This window comes from Elephantulus edwardii, unplaced genomic scaffold (assembly GCF_000299155.1).
Source record: "Elephantulus edwardii isolate Elephantulus edwardi_28Jun2011 unplaced genomic scaffold, EleEdw1.0 scaffold00136, whole genome shotgun sequence".
Lineage (NCBI taxonomy): Eukaryota > Metazoa > Chordata > Mammalia > Macroscelidea > Macroscelididae > Elephantulus > Elephantulus edwardii.
Genome location: NW_006399886.1, coordinates 4,313,585 through 4,333,580, shown reverse-complemented (window position 1 = coordinate 4,333,580; position 19,996 = coordinate 4,313,585). Strand labels below are relative to the sequence as shown.

The window sequence follows — 19,996 nt, the reverse complement described above, 5'->3', positions numbered from 1 at the left end:
CACTTATATCACACACAAGGAAAATCTTGCTGAAGATTATCCAAAACCAACTAGAACAATACATTAATAGAGAACTACCAAAAATACAAGCCGGTTTAGAAGTGGCCAAGGCGCTAGGGACAACATAGCCAATGTCAGGTGGATTTGGACAAAAAGCAGAGAGAGTACTAGAGGAATGTCTGTATTTCATTGAGTATGAAAAGGCATTTGATTATGTGGATCACAACAAATTGAGGCTAATCTTGAGAAGAATGTGAATCCCAGAATATCTGGACCAGGATTGGAAGAACACTCATCAACAAACTGCATTATGCAGCTGACACAATCTTGCTTGCCAAAACTGAGAAGGACATAAAGCATTCGCTGCATAACAAAACAGACTGCAGTCGTCAATATGGGTCAAAGCTCAAAACTGAGAAAACAAAGACTCTCACTTCTGGGCCAATTGGCAGCATCATGACAGATGGAGAAGAGATTGATATTTTTCACAATTACAACTTGCTCGGTTCCACAATCACTCTTGGCACCAGCAATCAGGAAATCAAAAGGAGAACTGCATTGGAAAATCTGCTGTCAAAGACCTCTCCAGAGTGCTGAAGAGCAACGATGTTAATCTAGAGGTTAGGTGCACTTGGTCCCGGCATGGTCTTTGCAATTAGTTTTTATGTAACAGACTGCTGATCAATTACTAAGGATGACAGAATAAACAATCCTTTTGAGTTGTAGTGCTAGAGAAGAGTACTGACCATTCCATGGACTGTAAAGAGAATAAACAGGTTTGTCTTGGAGAGGGTGAAACCAAGTTGTTCTTTGGAGGTAAGGATTTTGAAGCTTTATCTCATATACTTTGGACATGTTGCCTGGAGCAACACGCCCTTGGAGAAGGACATTATGCTTGGAAGTATAGATGGACAGTGCCGGAGAAGAATATTCTGGATGAATTGGTTTGACACAGTGACTAGAGAAATAGGAGTCTGTGTGTTGTACACATTGAGATTAGCTCAAGATAGGGCAGAGTTCAGAGCTGTCTAAACATAGCAACACTATGACTTGCAGATGACTCAATGACACATAATAACAACAAACATACAGCATAGAAATAATTGTGCTCTGCTTAAGCATTTGTAGAGATTTCTTTAGTGTATTAGGAGGAACAAAAAAGTTCACTTTCTTATATACAACTTTATTAACAATGTTCTTTCAAATTCAATAAGGGAGAGATGTGATTACATAAATCTCAGTTTATTCAATTAATTAAGTTTTTAAAGTTAAATAGTACAAGTTTTACTAATACGTGGTAAATAGAGCTTTACCATTTGTAGTAAAATCTTCCACTTTGCATCACTGAAGAATGCTCATTTTTACCTTCCAATTCTTATCTACACACATAAGTTGAATACACTGCTACTTCCTCCCAAGTAACGAATCAAAAAACCAAATGTACACATTCACCTTACTCGAAGTTTAAGAGCAATATCAACATGCATATTACACTACATTCATTTTCATGTTTCATAATTATAGCGCCACCTAGTGTTTGCTATGCATAAATGCTAGGAGGGCTGATAATACAAAAAGGCCTTTCTCAATGTAATTTTTTAAAAATACATCCTGACACTTGGACACAATGACAGAAATATACAACCAAGTTAAAAATGACACAGAGCACATTTTCTATGTGAAAACTGAGAAAATAATTAGAAAAATAAATTTAAAAAAAGAATTTCAAGAAAGTAAGTCATCGCAAAAAGGACAAATAATTAAAAGTTCATTGTTATAACAAGCTAAGGAAAGGCTTACTCACAAAAATAAACATTCTTTGAAGGTTAATAGTCATGTGACAGAAGTTGGAAAAGGGAAAGGGAAAATAAGTAACTAGGTAACAGAGGTCTGCATATTTAGATTTTTATTATGTAATGTTGAGTCACAACTATCTCATAACTGACCCTCTAGGAAGCTTTCAGAGGCAATAGACCACACAGAAAGAGGGAGGAAGTTGCCCATCTTTCTCTCATGGAGTGGCTGGTGGATTAAAATCATGTATTTTTAAGTTAGGAGAGTAACTGCTTACCACTTAGCAACCAGAGTTCCAAGATATTAAGACAGGTTAAAGGAAGTGAGGAAAAGTCTTATACAATAAATGATGATGAGCACAGCATCATCAGTGAAGAGGACGACAAAGACTGCTACACTGGAGATACAGACATCAATGCTAAAAACTATTATATGCCTAGTCCTACAGTATCAGTAATAGCAAGAACTGTTACACAGGCAAGCACACAAGTTGAACCAATACACACAAGGAAATATCCTATCCCCATTAATGAAAAAAAAAAAAAAAAAAAAAAAAGTAATCAAAAAAATAGGAAAAGAAAAACATAAATAACTTGTTTAAAGAGGAAAAAATATTTTAAATGAGCTAAAAGTCTATCAAACTTCAAAATGTGATTTACAAAAAAAGTACATTCGCAACAAAATAAAATTTATAAATACTCAGAAGCTCTAATAATAGGAACTGCTCATAAAATAGCCTCAACTTTTACTCTCTAATGATAGCATTAAACAAAGATTAGTATATTAACAATTTCCAGTTAATTATAAATTATTTTATTATGTTCATGGTGACTATTCTATAAATTTCATAAGTAACTAATGTCAATCCCCCTATTTATACAATTAACTAATGCCATCATGGATACTTACACCAGTATAGGCTTTCCAGATATTCTGGGATGTCTCAGGACTTCTGACATGGTCTCTTTTGTCTCTTCCATTCTTTCTTCATCACTGGAGTCCACAACAAATATTACTCCATAGGATTCAGCATAATAATTCTTCCAGATCCCCCGAATTCTCTTTCCACCTCCCAAGTCAAAGATGGTGACTTCAAACTTCCCTTGTCTAAGGTCAATCTTGGAAAAACCAACAGTAGGAGCTACATCCTCAGGAGGCTCTATTGCAAATGACACAAAAGAAACAATATTTAGGCTTTACATTAATGACATTAATTTAACTTCTAAATTTCCATGGAATAAAATTATTATTCAATCATATTTTAGGACTAACTGGAAGATTTATTATCTATTTACGTAAGCATTACATCAAACATCTTGACTGACAGAATAAATATTATAAAATATCTAACTAGAATTTACTGTTTTTCTTCTCTTATTATTGATATAACCATAACACATAGGATAATGTGTAGGCTTTGTGTTTTTTATAATCCAGTCAATTCCAACTCCTAGAAATCCCACAGATGGCAGAGTATAATTGTAGGCTATAGGATTTTCAATGACCGAGTTTTCTCAAATATAATACCAGGGTTTGTTTCAAGGCACTTCTGAAAAACTCCAATCTCCAACCTTCCAGTTAGCAGCCAGGAGTATTAACCATCTGCACCTAGAAAATGTTGCTGTTGTTGTGTGCTAACAAGGCAATTCCAACTCACAGTGACCTTAAGTAATGAAGCCGACTTGCCACATTGAGTTTCCAAGGCTCTAATCTTTAAGGAAGTAGGTCACTAAGGTTTTTGTCCTGTGGAGAAGCCGGTGGATTTGAACCACAGATCTATGCACAGTGACACTTAACCATATGTGCTACCAGGGCTCCTTCTCCCTAACACATGTTTTTATTGTTATTATGTGCTGTCAAGTCAGAACCAACTCACAGCTGGTCTTCCATTGCATGTTCAGTGTTTGTCAGTTGCAGGAGAGGAGACTGCCCATCTCTCTCCCATGGAGCAGCTGGGGGAATCAAAACATGTGCCATTGGGTTAGCTGCACAACTCCTTTCCAATCCAGGCACCAGGGCTCCCTTTACTGGGCAAAGAGTAGGGACTTACTTAACAAATAATCTATTGAGTAAATGAATCACTGCCCTTAGGAGAGTCTGTATTTTTAATTATTTTACATATTGCCAATTTTTTGGCAGTTGAAATAAACCCTGGATTACCTGTCATAGACAGAAATGAAAAAATAAAAAACTCAACTGTAAATCTATTTTGAACATCCAAAACATGCCTCTGTAGAAACTATCTCTCTTTATGCGTATTAGTCACACACACAAGTCTCTTCAATTACAGCCTCAATTCATCTAATCCCAAAAGAGTAGTCTCACTTTTCATTGATTATCCTACGTTTTTTGTTTCCTCAGAACACTTTCATTCTTTAGTTAGTTTTCATTAGAACTCTATGGAGGTTTTAATAGCTCTTGGAATGTTGTGGTAGTAAAGGGTTAACTTTTTTTTTCTAACTTGGTCTACATTTGTATCTATTAGCCTACCCTCAGGAGAAAGCTAGGCAGTATCCCCTATAAAGACTTATGCCTCAGAATCCCGAATAAAGGTCACTAGGAGTCAGAAATAACTCTAGAAAAGCAGGTTTGGGTGGGTTTTGTTTGTTTTTTATCATTTACTAGGATTCACCTTCCAAAAAGTTTCTAGAAGCAACTGGAAGTGAGAGGGCTACAACAATCTATATTAAGTATAAAAAAAAAAGAAATAGTTTTTAAAACAGAAAAAACTGATTACAGAGAATGGTTAGAGTAAAAAAAGGGTTCAAGCTCCATGTCTGATGTCTAAGACAAAGAATGGGTTTTGTTTAGAGCTTTAGAGTCAATATGGCAGCCACATGCAATTTTTAAAATTAAAAATTCACTTCCAAGTTGTATTAGTCAGATTTGAAGTGCTAGTCACATGTGGCTAGTGAATACTGGTAGAGCTAAAATAAAATATTTCCATCACTACAAAAAGTTCTAGTGGAAACATTGGTCTTTCATTTGCAATACTGAGAGACGCTATAGTAAAAACGTTGAATGATTCAGGAAACATCACACAAAGATGGAGGGAATACACCGTCACTATATCGGAAAGAATTTGTTAACAATGAAAGATTACAGGAAGTACCATATGATTAAGAGTCAATGGTAATGAAGAATAAAAGTTCAAACTGTACTGAAGGCATTGGCAAAAAATAAGGCCCCAGGAATCAATAGGAATACCAACTGACATGTTAGGCCTCTCAATATAAACATGAGTATCTGCTGCCCTTACGAAAATACAGTGTAATACAAAGAGACAGATTAGCAAAAACAGCACAGAATTTAAACAATCTGTGGAAAGCTCTCTAAAGGAGAGTCTAAAGGCATTAATGAGAAAGAGAAAAGAAGGAATGGCCAGTTATATCCCAAGAAACCATCAAAGAGGAAGTGTAATGTGTCTAAGTCTTAAAAGCTACATAGTGTTATCACAAGAGTCCACAATTAAGGTTGCATAATGGAATGTACTTGGGGCGGTGGAAGGGGCGCAGGTGGATTGTGTACCAGGGAGTTTCACTTTTCAAAGAGAGAAGCTAACTGGGGGGGAAGACACGGGGAGAGAAGTGCAGCAATGAATGAATGGAAATCCAAAATCTCTGTAAATGTTCATTAAAATTATAAAAATATTAAAAATAAGCTACATAGTGAAACTTGACAGGGAAGGGAGAATATTCTAGGAAGAAAGAGCAATATAAACACATATAAAATGATGACCCATTAAACAGATTCAGATTCAGATCAAGTAATTTTATTAAGGCTATACAGTAGGCAGAATCCAGGTCTTTAGGACTTCAAAAGCCAGTTTCTTCTGATATATGAAATACTTCATCCAACCTTCTATCTTTCTCTTATTTCATATTCATAACTCTGAGTTTCAATATTAAATATTCAGATACAAACCTTCTCTGATGATTCTTTCTCTTCTATAAATAGAGTCAATGAGTAAAATAAACTTCCATATTAATACCTGAGATTTCTACAATAATACTGTGTCTTCTGGTTGGTTTTCACCATAGCTTATATCTTCCCACAGCAAGGTCTATGTGTTTGTATCCTTAGTACACATACTAAAGCATATAACAACTCAAAAAAAGCACCATCAGATTGCTACAATAGATTAAGTTCCTGTCCATCCAGTCCTTCTTCCTTTCCTTCTATTTATCTATTCAACATCTATGCAATTGACTTAAGGCAGTATTTAAGACCACACATCATATAAAGACAAGGGACACAAAGATACATGGTTTGTAATACTGATGATTTAAATAAAGTATTTATATTAAGACATTCTTTCTAAAAAGTCTAAGATAAAGCAGAAATATATAATCAGTATTATTTATTAAATACCTGTAACACACAAAGCAATATTAAAAGTTTTAGAAATAGAACGATGAATAAGATCCACCACCTGATCATATGGAGCACTCTTAGTAGACATGCAAAACATATAAACTAATGATTACAATATTGTGAAGATATGGTAAGAAACAGGTGATCGAGTTGTAAGAAGCTGCACTGTAATCCCAAAAGGATGTGGTTCAAATCCACCAGCTGCTTTGTAGGGGAAAGATGGGCAATCTCCTCCCAAGCAGTTAAACTGTCTCTGAAAACCCACAAGAGGGTCAGCTGTGGGTCGGTTCTGACTCAATGGCACAGAACAACCACATAATAACATAGTAAGAAAAGTATTGTGAAAAGTGTTAGAAGAGCAAAGAAAAATCAGTAAAAATCTATGGCAAAGATAAGGGAAAGGTGATGAAACATCACATTTCACATTTCACATACTTTGGGCATGTTTTCAGGAGGAACTTTATCTTGGAAAAAGACATCACACTGGGAAAGGTGGAGTGTCAGAGAGAGATCAGACCCTCAACAATATGGACTGACACCAGGGTTATAAGAATGGGCACAGAGCAAATAAAAGATAGTGATGATGATGCAGGTTCAGATCTGTGTTCACAGGGTCTCTATGCATCGTAGTCAACTCAATGGTATCTAACAACGTGGCATAGAGGATCACAGATTTTCTGGAGAATGTAACATCTTAGGAAAAGCATTTTTCAGTTGGATTGAGTGGAAACAAAATATTACAGCAGAAAACAAACAAACAAAAACCCTAAACCCACAAACACATCACACTGATTCCAACTCATAATCACCTGGTAGGGCAAAGTAGAACTTCCCATAGGGTTTTAAAGGTTGTACATCTTTATGGAAGCAGATTCCCCATTTTTTCCCTCAGAGTGGCTGGTGAATTGGAGCTTTTGGCTAGCTTATGATTTCTTTAACTGTTACACCACCAGGGCTTCTACAAAGGCAGACTAACATGAATGTATACAACAATGGGCATAACAACTAATATGCTCAATATAATGCAAAACGTAAGAAGGTGAAGCAGTATAAAATGGACATAAAACTACAGAGAAAGCAGAGGCAAAACCTTGTTAAGTCCTACAAAGAAGCTTTATCTATAGTATCAATCACTTGCTACACATCTGAAAGATGGATAATGAATATAGAAGGCAGAAGAACTGATGCTTCTGTGTGTGGTATTGGAGAAGAGTACTGAATATCCCATAGACTACCAAAAAAATGAATAAGTATATTTTTTAAAAGGTGCAACCAGAGTGCTCCTTGGAGACAAGGATAGCATAGCTTCATCTCTCATATTGTAGCCGTGTTGCTAGGAGATGCAATTCCTTAGAAGTGGATATCATATTTGTAAAGATGAAGAGTCAGTGAAAAAGAAGAAACTTAACAAACTGATAAAGTGACTATCAGAGACGGTGAGGATGGCACAGGATAGGACACGATTCAGACATTTTGTTTATAGGGTTGTGATTAGTCATATTTGACTTGACGTAGGTAACAATAACACAGTGGTCAAAAAGTCACCAATGAGTTTTACATAATATTGAAATAAGTGTTATATTTTTAAAGACTATCTCGGAAAAAATAAACCAAACTGATTTACTCCTTCATTCTCAATATATATCTATCTACTCATTTTGTGAAATTGGAAACTGTAATTTTTACTTGGTATGGAGCCACCTAGAATAAGGACATTGTGTAGTCACATATAGTGAACTATATGTGGTCATGTGAATGAATTCTAGCCAACAAAAGTAAGAGAATAAGAAATATTTGCAACTTTTAGGTCAAGCACCTAAAGACAAAACATAATACTTCTTGCCTATTATTATTCTGATGGGGGAAGGGGAGAAGAAAAGCAGTGTACTCTCCCTTCCTTCTACGTCCTGTGGGCAGGACTACAAACATGAGATCTGAAGCAGAATCTATAATCTAGACAGGGGAGTACTCTCTGAAGCAGATCTAAAATGCAAGGTATTCAATTAGCAGTTGTACAGAAAGTGCGTCAAGCTAAACAACCAGTTACTCTCATTTATATAAAAGCAAATCATTTGATAAAGCTATATGTACTGACGATACACCTTGGAAGGCAAAACAAAAGACAATTAAGTATGTAATTCTAAAGAAAAGAGCTCTCAACTTCCCAATTTTGGCTATTTTAGTTGTCCTCCAAAATCATACAAGATAGCCCTAAATTCAGACTACAGACAGTTTGCAAGCAAACACAGAAAGAATTAGATGTTCATAAGGGAATTACTCTTTCTATGGGCTACTTTGGAAGATGTCAGAGTTCCGTTTCTGTAGTCAAATATTGAGGCAGAAAAAAAATAAATGGTTCTAAAGACATAGCACTACTAGTAGCATTAGTCTTTCTACAGTTCTAGGCTTAACAATGGGAGTCAGTGTGAGACGGCTTTAAGATAGACCCAAATTAATTGAGACAAAGGGTGACTGGCAGGGCACAAAGGGTGATAAAGAACTGCTCACAGATTTTATTCTTATAAACTACAGCTTTTTAGCTATTGTTACCTTATGCTGCTGGCAAGAATATTAAGTTTTTAATATTACTAAAAAAGGTAAATAAGTCTAGTCTGCAAAATCCGACAAACGTAGGACACTAAAGGAATCTCAGGACTCCTATTATGCAAGCACACAGCAACCTATAGAAACCAAGTAACCTCAAATACACACTCTTGAAAGGAAGCATCTCATGGACATAGGACATTCTGAGGTGTCTTAACAGCTGGAATATCCATTATCAGATCATTTTTTAACAATGTGAGAGCCTAATCCACACACAGAATTTTCCCTCCAAAATTGACAATACTGAGTCAACAGAAGGCACTACTGTGTGGTCAGAGAATCCAAGATTATTTTATCTGGGCATGTGGCTGTTAAAGAGTATAATATCCAGGTTCCCACGCATGCATGGGTGTCCATGAGTTTCTCTCACTGCCATCAAGTGAGAACTGACTCACGGCTAACCCTCTAGTGAGTTTTCCAGACTATGAATAGCAAAGGAGGAAATTAACCATTTTTATTCAGAAAAGTGGACTTGAACCAGCAGAGAGATGATTCCCTGACATTAGCAGTCCAACTCCCTACAGACTACCGGATCAGAGGCATGGGAGCAAGTTTAGTATTTAACATGTTGCCGCAAATCACGGTAATACATAGAAGGGAAAAGAAATGTGTTTCTAAGCATGGTCGTCAATTTAAAAGTGTGTGGCAATGTGTTAATAATCACTGTATATGTTTAGTAATCTGGTCTTGTGAGGTCAGGAGGTAAGCCCTCATATGCAGTGTGTACCAGTGTCTACTGTATGAATACCATCGTTATTCATCGCTATCAAATACTATCACTATCAAGTACCATCACCATTTGAACACTTGAGAAAAAGCAAGGCTTACTGACATGAATTAATAAAAATTAGCTCTAAAAGTGTTACTGGATCTATCCAATGGCATATGTACTAAAGTTGTATGGCAGCTTCTAATTTCATTTTCTAATATAGGTTATGCCCTTCTTTTCAACTGGAATACACATGGAGCAGTGAGTTACATTAAAACCTGTAGGCTAAGACAACAAGGGTGATAAAACAACAAGAGAGATCCAAGCTTCTCAAATGATGGAGCTGTTATATCAGCCCTGTATTACTTTTGCCTAGACCACTGTTACGGTGCTGTAGTCAAAACTAACCCACAGCTGACCCTCCAGCAGGTTTTCAGTGGCAGTTTAATCACACGGGAGAAGTCTGCCCATCCTTCTCCCAAGTTGCAGCTGGTGGCCTCTAACTTCATGCCTTCAGGACTGTAGTGTAGCTTTTTGCCACTTGGTCACCAGAGATCTCCATGAAAGAAAAACAATTTGCTATCTTGTTTAATTGATATTTTAGGTCTCTGATAAAGCATTTAAATCTGTATCTAACTGCTGCATTAGTTCAAATTGAAGCAAAAGAAAATAAAGACAAATCCATAAGAACTATAATATGACCTTGAGTCTATCCCATCTGAATCGGAAAACATCTGAAGAACAGGTTTGAGTCACTGAACACTAAATGAAGATCAGATGACCTGTAGGTGACAGCAAGGATACCATCCATAAAGAAAGCAAAAGGTCATTATAAAGATAGAGGAGGAAGACCAAAATGAATGTCAGAATGGACTCTGAGTATTGCACTAAAATGCCAAGAAGCCAAAGCAAAGGGAAGAAATGAGAAAGTTAAAGAGCTAACCAGAAGATTTCAAAAGGCAGCTTGTGACAACAAAATATTTTAAAGAAATGTGCAAAGAGTGGGACTCAGAAAATCAAAAGGGAAAAACTTGCTCAGTATTTCTCAAGCTGAAGGAACTGAAGGACAAAGTCAAGCCTTGTGTTGCAGTATTAGAAGATATCATGGGAAAAATCTTGAATGATCTAGGAAGCATCAAAAGAAGATCAAAAGAACACATGGAGTCACTATTCCAAAAATAACTGGTTGGCACAGAACTGATTTCAGGAAGTAGCATATGATCAAAACAGGAATAAGTTGAAGCTGCTCTGATGGAATTGCTAAAGAATACCTGTTGAGATAATGCAGCCCTAGTTGTGCTCACAAAGCTGTGCCAAGAAATCTGAAGGCCAGCTATGTGGCCAACTGACAGGAAGAAATGCATATTTATTCCCATTTCAAAAAAAAGTAGATCCAACAGAATATGGAAATTACCAAACCATATCACCACCACCAACAACATCACCAATATCACATGTAAGCAAAATCTTGCTGAAGACTATCCAAGAACAACTAGAACAGTACACTAGAACAAAGAACTTGTAAAAATACAAGCTGGGTTTAGAAGAGGTTGTGGCACTAGGGATACCACTGAAATCTTTAACTTCATTTCTTCCCTTTGTTTTGGCTTCTCAGAATACTAGTACAACATTCAGAGTCTCTTCTGATACTCATTTTGTTCTTTTCATCCTCCTCAGTCTTTGTTATGATCTTTTGCTTTTTTTTATTAATAATATCCCACAATTCATCTGGTCTTCATTCATTAGTGTTCAATGCCTCAAACCTTTTCCTGATGGTTTTTAAATCCTGATCTTGGCTGAAAGAAGAGAGTACCCGAAAGATGTCTATTTGTATTTTATCAGGTATGCACAGGCATTTCACTGTGTGGATCACAACAAACTGTGGCTAATACTGAGAAGAATGAGAATTCCAGAACACTTGATTGAGCTCATGCAAAATCTAGACCTAGACCAAGAAGCTGTTGTCTGAACAGAGCAAAGGAAGACTGTGTGATTCAAAATCAAGAAAGGAGTACCTCAGGGATACTTTCTTTCTCCATACCGTTTCAATCTATATGCTGAAGAGATCATTTGAGAAGCTGGACTTTATGAAGAAGCATGTCGCATTAGGACGGGAGGAAGACTCATCAACAACCTGTGTTATGCAAATGACACAACTTTGCTTGCCAAAACTGAGGAGGTCTTGAAACATTTGCAGAAGATCAAAGACTGCAGCCTTCAATATAGACTACATCTCAACATCAAGGAAACAAAAATCCTCACCACTGCGCCAACAGGCAGCATCATAGTAGATGAAGAAAAGACTGAGGTTGTTAACGATTTCACCTTGCTCTGATCCACAATCAACACCATTGCCACCAGCAGTCGGGAAATCAAAAGATAAGTGTCACTGGGAAAATCTGCTGTTGAGGACTTTTCCAGAGTGCTAATGAACAATGATTTCCATCTAGAGACCAAGGTGCACCTGATCCAGGTTATGGTCTTCCCCATTACTCCATACAATGTAGAGGTGGACAATGAATACAGATGACAGAGGAAGAAGGATGAATCAATGCCCTTGAGTTGTGGTGCTGATGAAGAGTATTGAACATACAATGGATTGCCAAGAAAACAAAGAGGTCTGCCTTAGTGAGGCCAAAACCAGCTTGCTCTTTGGAGGCAAGGATTTTGAAGCTTCATCTCACACACTTTGGACATGTTGTCAGGAGAGTCCAATACCTGGAGTACATCAAGCTTAGAAGCACAGAGCATCAGCGGAGAAAAGGGTTGAAGGTCAGCTCTCCTGAATGAGATGGACTAACAAAGTTACTATGGCAGTGGGGTCAGGGGCTCAGGACAAAGCAAAGTTCATAGCCATTGTTCATATGGTCACTATGAGTCATAGGTGACTTGATGGCACATAACAGCTAATGCAACCACTTTAACAGCCACAATGGTAAAAAGTTGACTGAAAGAAGTGGCGTTAATGGTAAGAAGGAACCTTCAGAATAATAACCTATCAGATTATAGGTAAAAATGGTCAAGTCTGAATTTTGACAATGGCCTTACAATTTGAGAGAAGTGGTTATTTTTTTTTAAAAAAGAAAGAAATGCAAATGAAATACTAGAAGTTAGTAGAAGAGTAGAGGCTATGGCAGAAATATTTTAAGAAGGCTGCCTGTCACATCTAAATGTTGTTGTTATGTGCCGTCAAGTCGCTTGCGACTCATAGCGACCCTATGTACAACAGCCCTAAACTATGCTCTGTCCTGTGCCAATCGCACTGTCTCTGACACTCCCATCCCGATTATCCCAGTCACTGAATCAATCCACCTCATAGAGGGTCTTCCCCTCCTGCGCTGTCCCTCCACCCTCCCAAGCATGATGTCCTTCTCCAAGGACCGGTCTCTTGCAAAATTGCTATTAGGGAATTTACAATCTAGAAGTGGTAAAGAGATAAAAAATGCAAGTATTAATACAAAAACAACCAGAAGAATTAATAGAGAATATTGTCAGATATCTTCTAATATAGTTTAGAGGATAAGAAGGCGTTTTCCATAGTAAGACAAACAGAGAGGGGATAAACAAAACTCCACAGGCATGTAAATGCTTAAATGGGGAAACTTCAAATAGCTCTGTGTAACAGGAATCTTTAAAAACATCAAAGGAATAATAGAGTGAAGCATAGTGTACAACTTAATGAAAATATGAATAAGGCTAAAAAGGAGCTCAAACTGAAAATAAATAATAGATATAGGGCAATGGAAGATAGAAGAAAAATTACTTTCTAGAAGAAAAACGTTCTAAGTGAGGATATACAACAAATTAGAGGGTGTGACTTGCAGATTAACTATCTCCTTGGTAGAATGCAAAATTCTGAAGGAATGAGAAAGGATATTTAGATAAGGAGCCTATAAACTACAGCTGACAAGTTAAAAACGGCTACCTGTATATATTTACGTGCTCAGAACTTAAGATGTTACATACTTTTAAATGATCAGGGAAATGTAAAAAGAAAAGTAATACTTCATAACACATGAAAACTAAAAATTAAAATTAAATTTTTGTCCATAAATAAAAGTGTTATTGGAGCTCTGTCTAATGTTGTGTATAGTTACCACTGAATTATAACCTCAGAGTTTGGTCACTGGGACAGAGATCACACAACCTATGAAACCTACAATATATTCTTTCTGGGTCTTGACAGAAAGTCTGGGGACATCTAGTTTACATTATGATGAGTACTATGCAAGGACAAACATTTAGAAAAGGAGTGAGAATTATTTAAAAGAATCAACAGGAAGCTCATCTTAAAAGCAGAAAATTATACCAAATTTGATGCATTGAATTAAAAAAAAAGATAAAAGGAATCTTCAAAGAATAACAGATAATTCACAACTAATATTATATCATAGACTTCGTGGGGTGGGTGATAAAATCTTTTCCACAGCACTGAGATTTTTCTTATTTCATTTTTTCCAGAAATTAAAAAGTCTTATTTGGTAAGATTTCAGTTTTCACATACTTGTTAAGCTTTTCCTAACTCATACCCTTAAGATGTTTGACTTATGTTAAATCTTCTAAGTCTATAACAAACCCATTAGCATGCTAATACATTATAGACAGTACAAAGTAATTTAAGAAACCTAAACAAATACAACCAAATATATGTAATATCTATATATAATACAAGAAGAATTTAATAACAGGGTTTTTTTATTCTCCTGAGTTACTTTTATTTTTTAAAAACTTTTTAAATTGAGATTTTAATGAAAGTTTATAGAGAACTTGGCTTTCCATTAATTCATCGTTGCACATTTTCCTCCATGCCCACCTCCTCCAATCACTTTTCTCTTTGAGAAAAAAAATAAATTCCTTCATTGTTTTACAATCCCTCCACCAGTCCACTTTAATATGCAGCTCTTAGTCTGGACTGTTGTCATGCAAATAGTACCTAATCATATATTCCTTTTAAGCAGTTCTTTCCCTCATCTGTTTCAATACAGTGTTCATTATTCATCCCCTCTTTTCTTAGTTTCCCTCCAACCCCAATATCAGTCGTGTTTTATAACAATGGCATTGTGCAGTATTTGTCCTTTTGTGACTGAGATCTTTCACTCAGTATAATGTCCTCCAGGATCACCCATATTGGATATTTCATTAATTCCTTGTTTTTCAGTACTGCATAGTATTCCAATTGTGTGAATATTCCACAGCTTCTTTATCCTTTTGTTTGCTGATGGGCATTTGGGTTGTTTCAATCTCTTTGCTACTGTGAACAATGCAGCAATAAACATGGCTGTGCATATATCTGCATGAGTGGCGGTTCTGGTTTCTTTAGAGTTTATTGCCAGTAGTGGAATTGCTGGGTCAAATGGTATTTCTATTTCCAGCTTTTTGAGAAAGTGTCATACTGCCTTTCATAGTGGTTGTGCCATTTTACACTCCCATCAACAGTGAATAAGGGTTTCAGTTTCTCCACAACCTCACCAGCATTTGTTGTCTGCTGCTCCAACAGAGTTCTATTTTTGAAATATTATATAATATCAGAAATAAATAATTAAGAGATGCTAAAACAGTTATGCTGTGCTTGTGTAAATAAGTAACTTTGCTTGTGTTCTAGATGTAGCCACATGATTAAATTCTGGACAGTAGGATCAAAGTAAAACCTGGGTGTCCTTATAGGTCTGGAACATGGAGTTTCTGTTTGGTTGTGTTTGTTTGTTTCTTTGCCTCCTTCGTGTTGGCTAGGATTAAGATGTGATCACTCTGAGCTGATTAGTCTCAGAATCTTGGCACTCGAAATATTTTCAAAGCTGAAACATGAAAAACCAGACCCTATTTGTCATATTAGTTATAACAATATTAATAATATGAAGTAATGAAGTATACAATCAAGTATACTACTGACACCTAAGGATGAAATAATAAAGCAATCTAATAATAAATAAGTGAATTCCAAATTCAGAATAACGTACCAGATCTCAAAAAGTACATAAATATTTTGAGCTTACCTCCTTGGATTCCCTTTGCAGTTGCAGTTTTACCAGCATTATCAAGTCCCACCATCACAAGAGTCACCTTTCTTAAAAGAAAAGTAAAAAATATCAGTTTAATTCATTAATTATTAAGGAAAAATAAAATCAATTTTACTCATTCAAACCACATTTGAGAAGTACCTACTCAGTACAAGGTAATCTGCTGGGTACTAATGGTAAATTGTTGGTATTGTTGATGACTAAAATACGAATTGATGAGGCAAAATTACTGAAAAATATCTTTAAAATGTTCTCTCTTAGTCTTTTAGCAAATAAAACTAGTACATTAAATAATCTAAATTATAAAGTAGAAAATAAAGGAGAGAGAAAGAGAGTCTACCCTGAGGCTGATTATCATAGCTAAAGATTCGATTTTTTAGATAACTGAATTCCTAAAAGACATGAAGAAATCTGTTTATTAAGTGAAATTATAGACAGTAATTCTTGCCAAGTTCTAGGAACTAGGGAAAACTGGTATATTTTCAAATACATAGTACCACATCTATCTTAACTATTAACATTATGTGGTAACATATTCTGAAAGAAAGTTTCTATAATATGAAGTTAAACATGTTTCTAATATAGCTAAACTTCACAGACTCAAAATAAAACAATCTAGTTAAAGTTTTTGCGAAGACACCAAAGTTAAGCCATTTGTCCAAGAAAAATTGCAGAATAAGAATTGATGCTGTTATGTGTCATTGATCGCCTGCAACTCATAGCAACCCTATGTACAACAGCCCTAAACTCTGCTCTATCCTGTACCAATCTTATTCTCTCTGACACACCTACCCCCATTACTCCAGTCACTGAGTCAGTCCATCTCATCGAGAGTCTTCTCTCCTGTGCTGTCCCTCCACCTACCTTCCCAAACAAGATGTCCATCTCCAAGGACTGGTCCCTCCTTGCAACATGTCCAAAGTTATGTCAGACAAAGCTTCAGAATCCTTGCCTCCAAGGAGCAGCCTGATCTTACCCTCTCCAGGACAGACCTGTTTGTTCTTCTAGCTGTCCATGGTATGTTCAATACTCTTACCCAGCACCACAGCTCAAAGGCATTAATTCTCCTTCTTTTATCCCTAGTCATTGTCCAGCTTTCTGATGAATAGCAAATAATTGCAAAGACTATGGCCTTGATCAGGTGCACTTTAGTCTCCAGACTGACATTGTTGCTCTTGAGTACTTTTTAATTTAAATTTTCTTCATTTTCAACTGAACTTTGATGAGTAGCTGATGGTCTGTTCAGTGAGTGCCTAGCCTTGTGTTGACCACAATGATGAATCTTTCCAACTTCTCTTTCCACAGATGTAGTCAATTTAATTTATGTGCAGTCTATTAAGTGAGGTCTGTATACGTAGTTGCTTTTTTCTTAAATAAGTATTTGCAATGGAGAAATCATTGATTCTACAAAATTCTATTATATGATTTTTCAGCCTCACTTCTGTCACTGAGACCATATTTTCCAACTACCATTCTTTCTGTTTCCAATTTTTGCATACCAGTCATCAATTATTACTAATGTATCTTGATTGGATGTTCAGTCAATTTCAGACTGCAAAAGTCTGTAGAAATGCTCAATTTCTTCATTTTTGGCTGTAGTGGTTGATGCATATATTTGAATAATAGTTGTATTAACAGGTCTTTTTTCATGTGTATAGATAGTTTCTATCTACACACATCTTTGTACTTTATATCATAAAATGCTCTTTTTGACTATGAATGCAACACCATTCCTCTTCAATTTCTCATTTTCAACACAGTAGATCATATGGCTACTTGGTGCAAAATGGCTTCTGAACGGAACTTTTTTATGGACTTTTGATTGAACTTTATGCTGTAATAAATCTAGCTATTACAGTATATGAGTCTAGAGGTGTTACCAGAAATACAGGTTGAAGCTAGATCATGGAGACACATTCAAAAGCCCAGAGGCAGTACCAGCAAGAGAAGAGTTAAGAAAAAAACACAGAACTTTAAAATTTTTGAAGAAAGCCTTCAAGTTGTGGTCAGAAGGCAACAAGATGACTAAGGAAATGGCAATCCTGAGAACAGTTTCCAGGCATTTAAGTAATGAGCAATATACTATATTGTAAAGGTTTTGAAAAGAAAAGCCTACTTCTTATAATTACTCCAAATTAAGTACCTTAAAACGTACGGTTTTCAAGCCTGTCCCAAATTCTTCACCAGCCAACATTTTAAATTCATAGAACATATCTTGGTAGTTCAAAGCCTTTTTTACACTCCCTTTTCTTCTACTGTCCCTACAAACAAAGCTTGTACCTACCCAACACTACAATGTTAGCAAGTTAATAATGTTTCCAGGGAAGCTTAAATGCAATGGTTGGGAATAATAAGTATTATTATTATTACTTTAAAGAGCAAGTTCATTAGTCATAAAATATATATACATTTGTAACACATTCACAAAACTGAGTATCACCTTCTGGATGATTCATTTACATTAAAATATTAAGGAATACCCCCCCCTTGAATTAAGCCCACTTCATGCATATCCTACTTCCTCCACGAAATAGAAAGCAGATCATCCAGCCTAGCAGCTCATAGTCTGCTTTTGGCATATGCCACTGAGGAGACTCCAACTATGCATAAAAGAATGAAAAGATGCCTGGTTCTGCACCAACCTCGCATTAGTATGTATCATTGAACCCACTGCTGCAGGAACTATGTCCATTTACCATCACACTGAAGGTGTTCCTCCTTTTCACCGAACTTCTGCTTTAGTAAGTATGATGTCTTCCTTATCCAGGGGATGGTTTTCCTTACCCAAAGTAAGTGAAATTTTATCCTTGCTTCTTAGCAACATTTTGTAATATCTCCTCTAAAGCAGATTTCTTTCTTTCCTCAACAGTTCCAAGTATATTCTTTATTCTTCATCAATATCATAATCTAAATATCCCAATTCTTTTTCTATCTCCTTTTTTTGTCATTGTCTATCTTCTGGGTGAATAAAAGGTGAATGAAAATATTGAGGCTTGGGTCAGGAACACCTTAATTATCAAATTGTTATCTTTACTTTTAAAGATTTTTTAAAAGTTTTTTGCAGCAAATTTCCACAGTATTTTTTTCTGACTGTTGTTTTGATGGCCATTGATTATTTATTCAATTAAAATTAAATCCTTCATAATTGTAGTTTATCATAAAGTTGTTTATTGGTCCACTTCTAAGGATCTGTGTTTTTTTTTTTTATGCTGAAAATGTAATCTATAGTTTAAGTCTTTAATCTTCAGTAAGTGTTTCAAGACATTTTCATTTATGGCAAGCAATATTGTGATCAGTATACTACAGAATGCTAATGAGTCTTCCTCCAATCCTTATACTGTACATACATTCTTCATACAGTCCAATTTCTAGCATTTTTATATTCCACATTAAAAAGAATACTGTAAGTATATAATCCTAATACACACCTTTTCCAATGTCAAACCACGTTATACCCCTTTGTTCTGTTCAAATAACTCCCTAATCTATGTATAAATTCCATATGTTACAAAATTCCTGTTCATCAAAATCTTATCCACAATTTGTTATGATCTACATAGCAGAATGTTTCTGTATTGTTGTATTGTCAATACAACACAGATAAATATCTTCTTTCTGGTATTCTGTTTTCAGTCAAGATCTATCTGACAATAGTAAGTGCCTCAAGGTTATTCCTTAATCAACACTCCATTTTAAATCTAGCTTGAATTTATGGTAGTTTCCTGTTGATGTATCACTGTAGTCTGGAGTTTTTTTAATTCTCTCCAGCAAAATTCTGCTTGCATCTGACATTAATAGAACCAACCGTTCCATAAATTCCACTCCTTTCCTTTAGTTTCCAAATCACTTTCTTCCAAATTTTTTGGCATAGATGAGTAGTAATTTAGCAGAGGCTATGTAAAAGAGCAAAGGTCACCTGGGGATGGCCATATCTGACCTTACCAATTTCACAAAGGAAACTGTTCCGACCTTACCAATTTCACAAAGGAAACTGCTCCCATCAACAGTATCTACTACACAAAACCAATTCCAGTGAGGTCAGACATATCCCCATGGTCACATATCTTTTTCCACTCATCACTGACCACACTGTTTTACTGGGTGGGGTTCAAAATCCAATGTGATATCTCACAGATCACACAGAACCATATTGGAGAAGTCAGGAGGTTATAATCCAGCTTCTGAAATGTGCTCACAGACAATTCAACTCTGAGCCAGTAGCTTGAGCCTTGGCTTTAAGCCACCGTTGCAATGTTCTCAGCCCTGCAAATTATGGTTCCCACTTCTAATTGTCCAAGAAACTTGGGCAAAGACTCTTAGTTCCACTTCCAATGGTGTAGCAGTCCCAAGGTCCCATCTCATGTCAGGACTCTAGTTTGCTGTTGCTGCTATGGCTAACAGTCCTGTACGCCCTCTTGCTTGCTCTTTTCCTGGTGGGGAGGATCCTCTTTCTGTTGTTGGATCTGCTCAATTTATTGGCAAGACTACCTTGTGGATA

The 19,996-nt window shown here is 36.1% G+C and overlaps 1 protein-coding gene across 2 annotated transcripts in view; it reads right to left on the bottom strand.

Annotated features, from left to right (window-relative positions):
- The window catches only part of ARL13B (ADP-ribosylation factor-like 13B), an 88,215-nt gene that overhangs the window by 57,132 nt on the left and 11,087 nt on the right, over positions 1–19,996 (bottom strand). The window contains exons 2-3 of one of the 2 annotated variants that reach the window (XM_006894140.1): positions 15,475–15,545; positions 2,704–2,953 (exon numbers count right to left, since the gene is read on the bottom strand). The exons of the other annotated variant lie outside the window; for it this stretch is intronic. Of the exons in view, the coding sequence (XP_006894202.1) occupies positions 2,704–2,953; positions 15,475–15,545 (321 nt within the window). The remainder of the gene's footprint in view (positions 1–2,703; positions 2,954–15,474; positions 15,546–19,996) is intronic. 2 annotated transcript variants of the gene reach the window in all.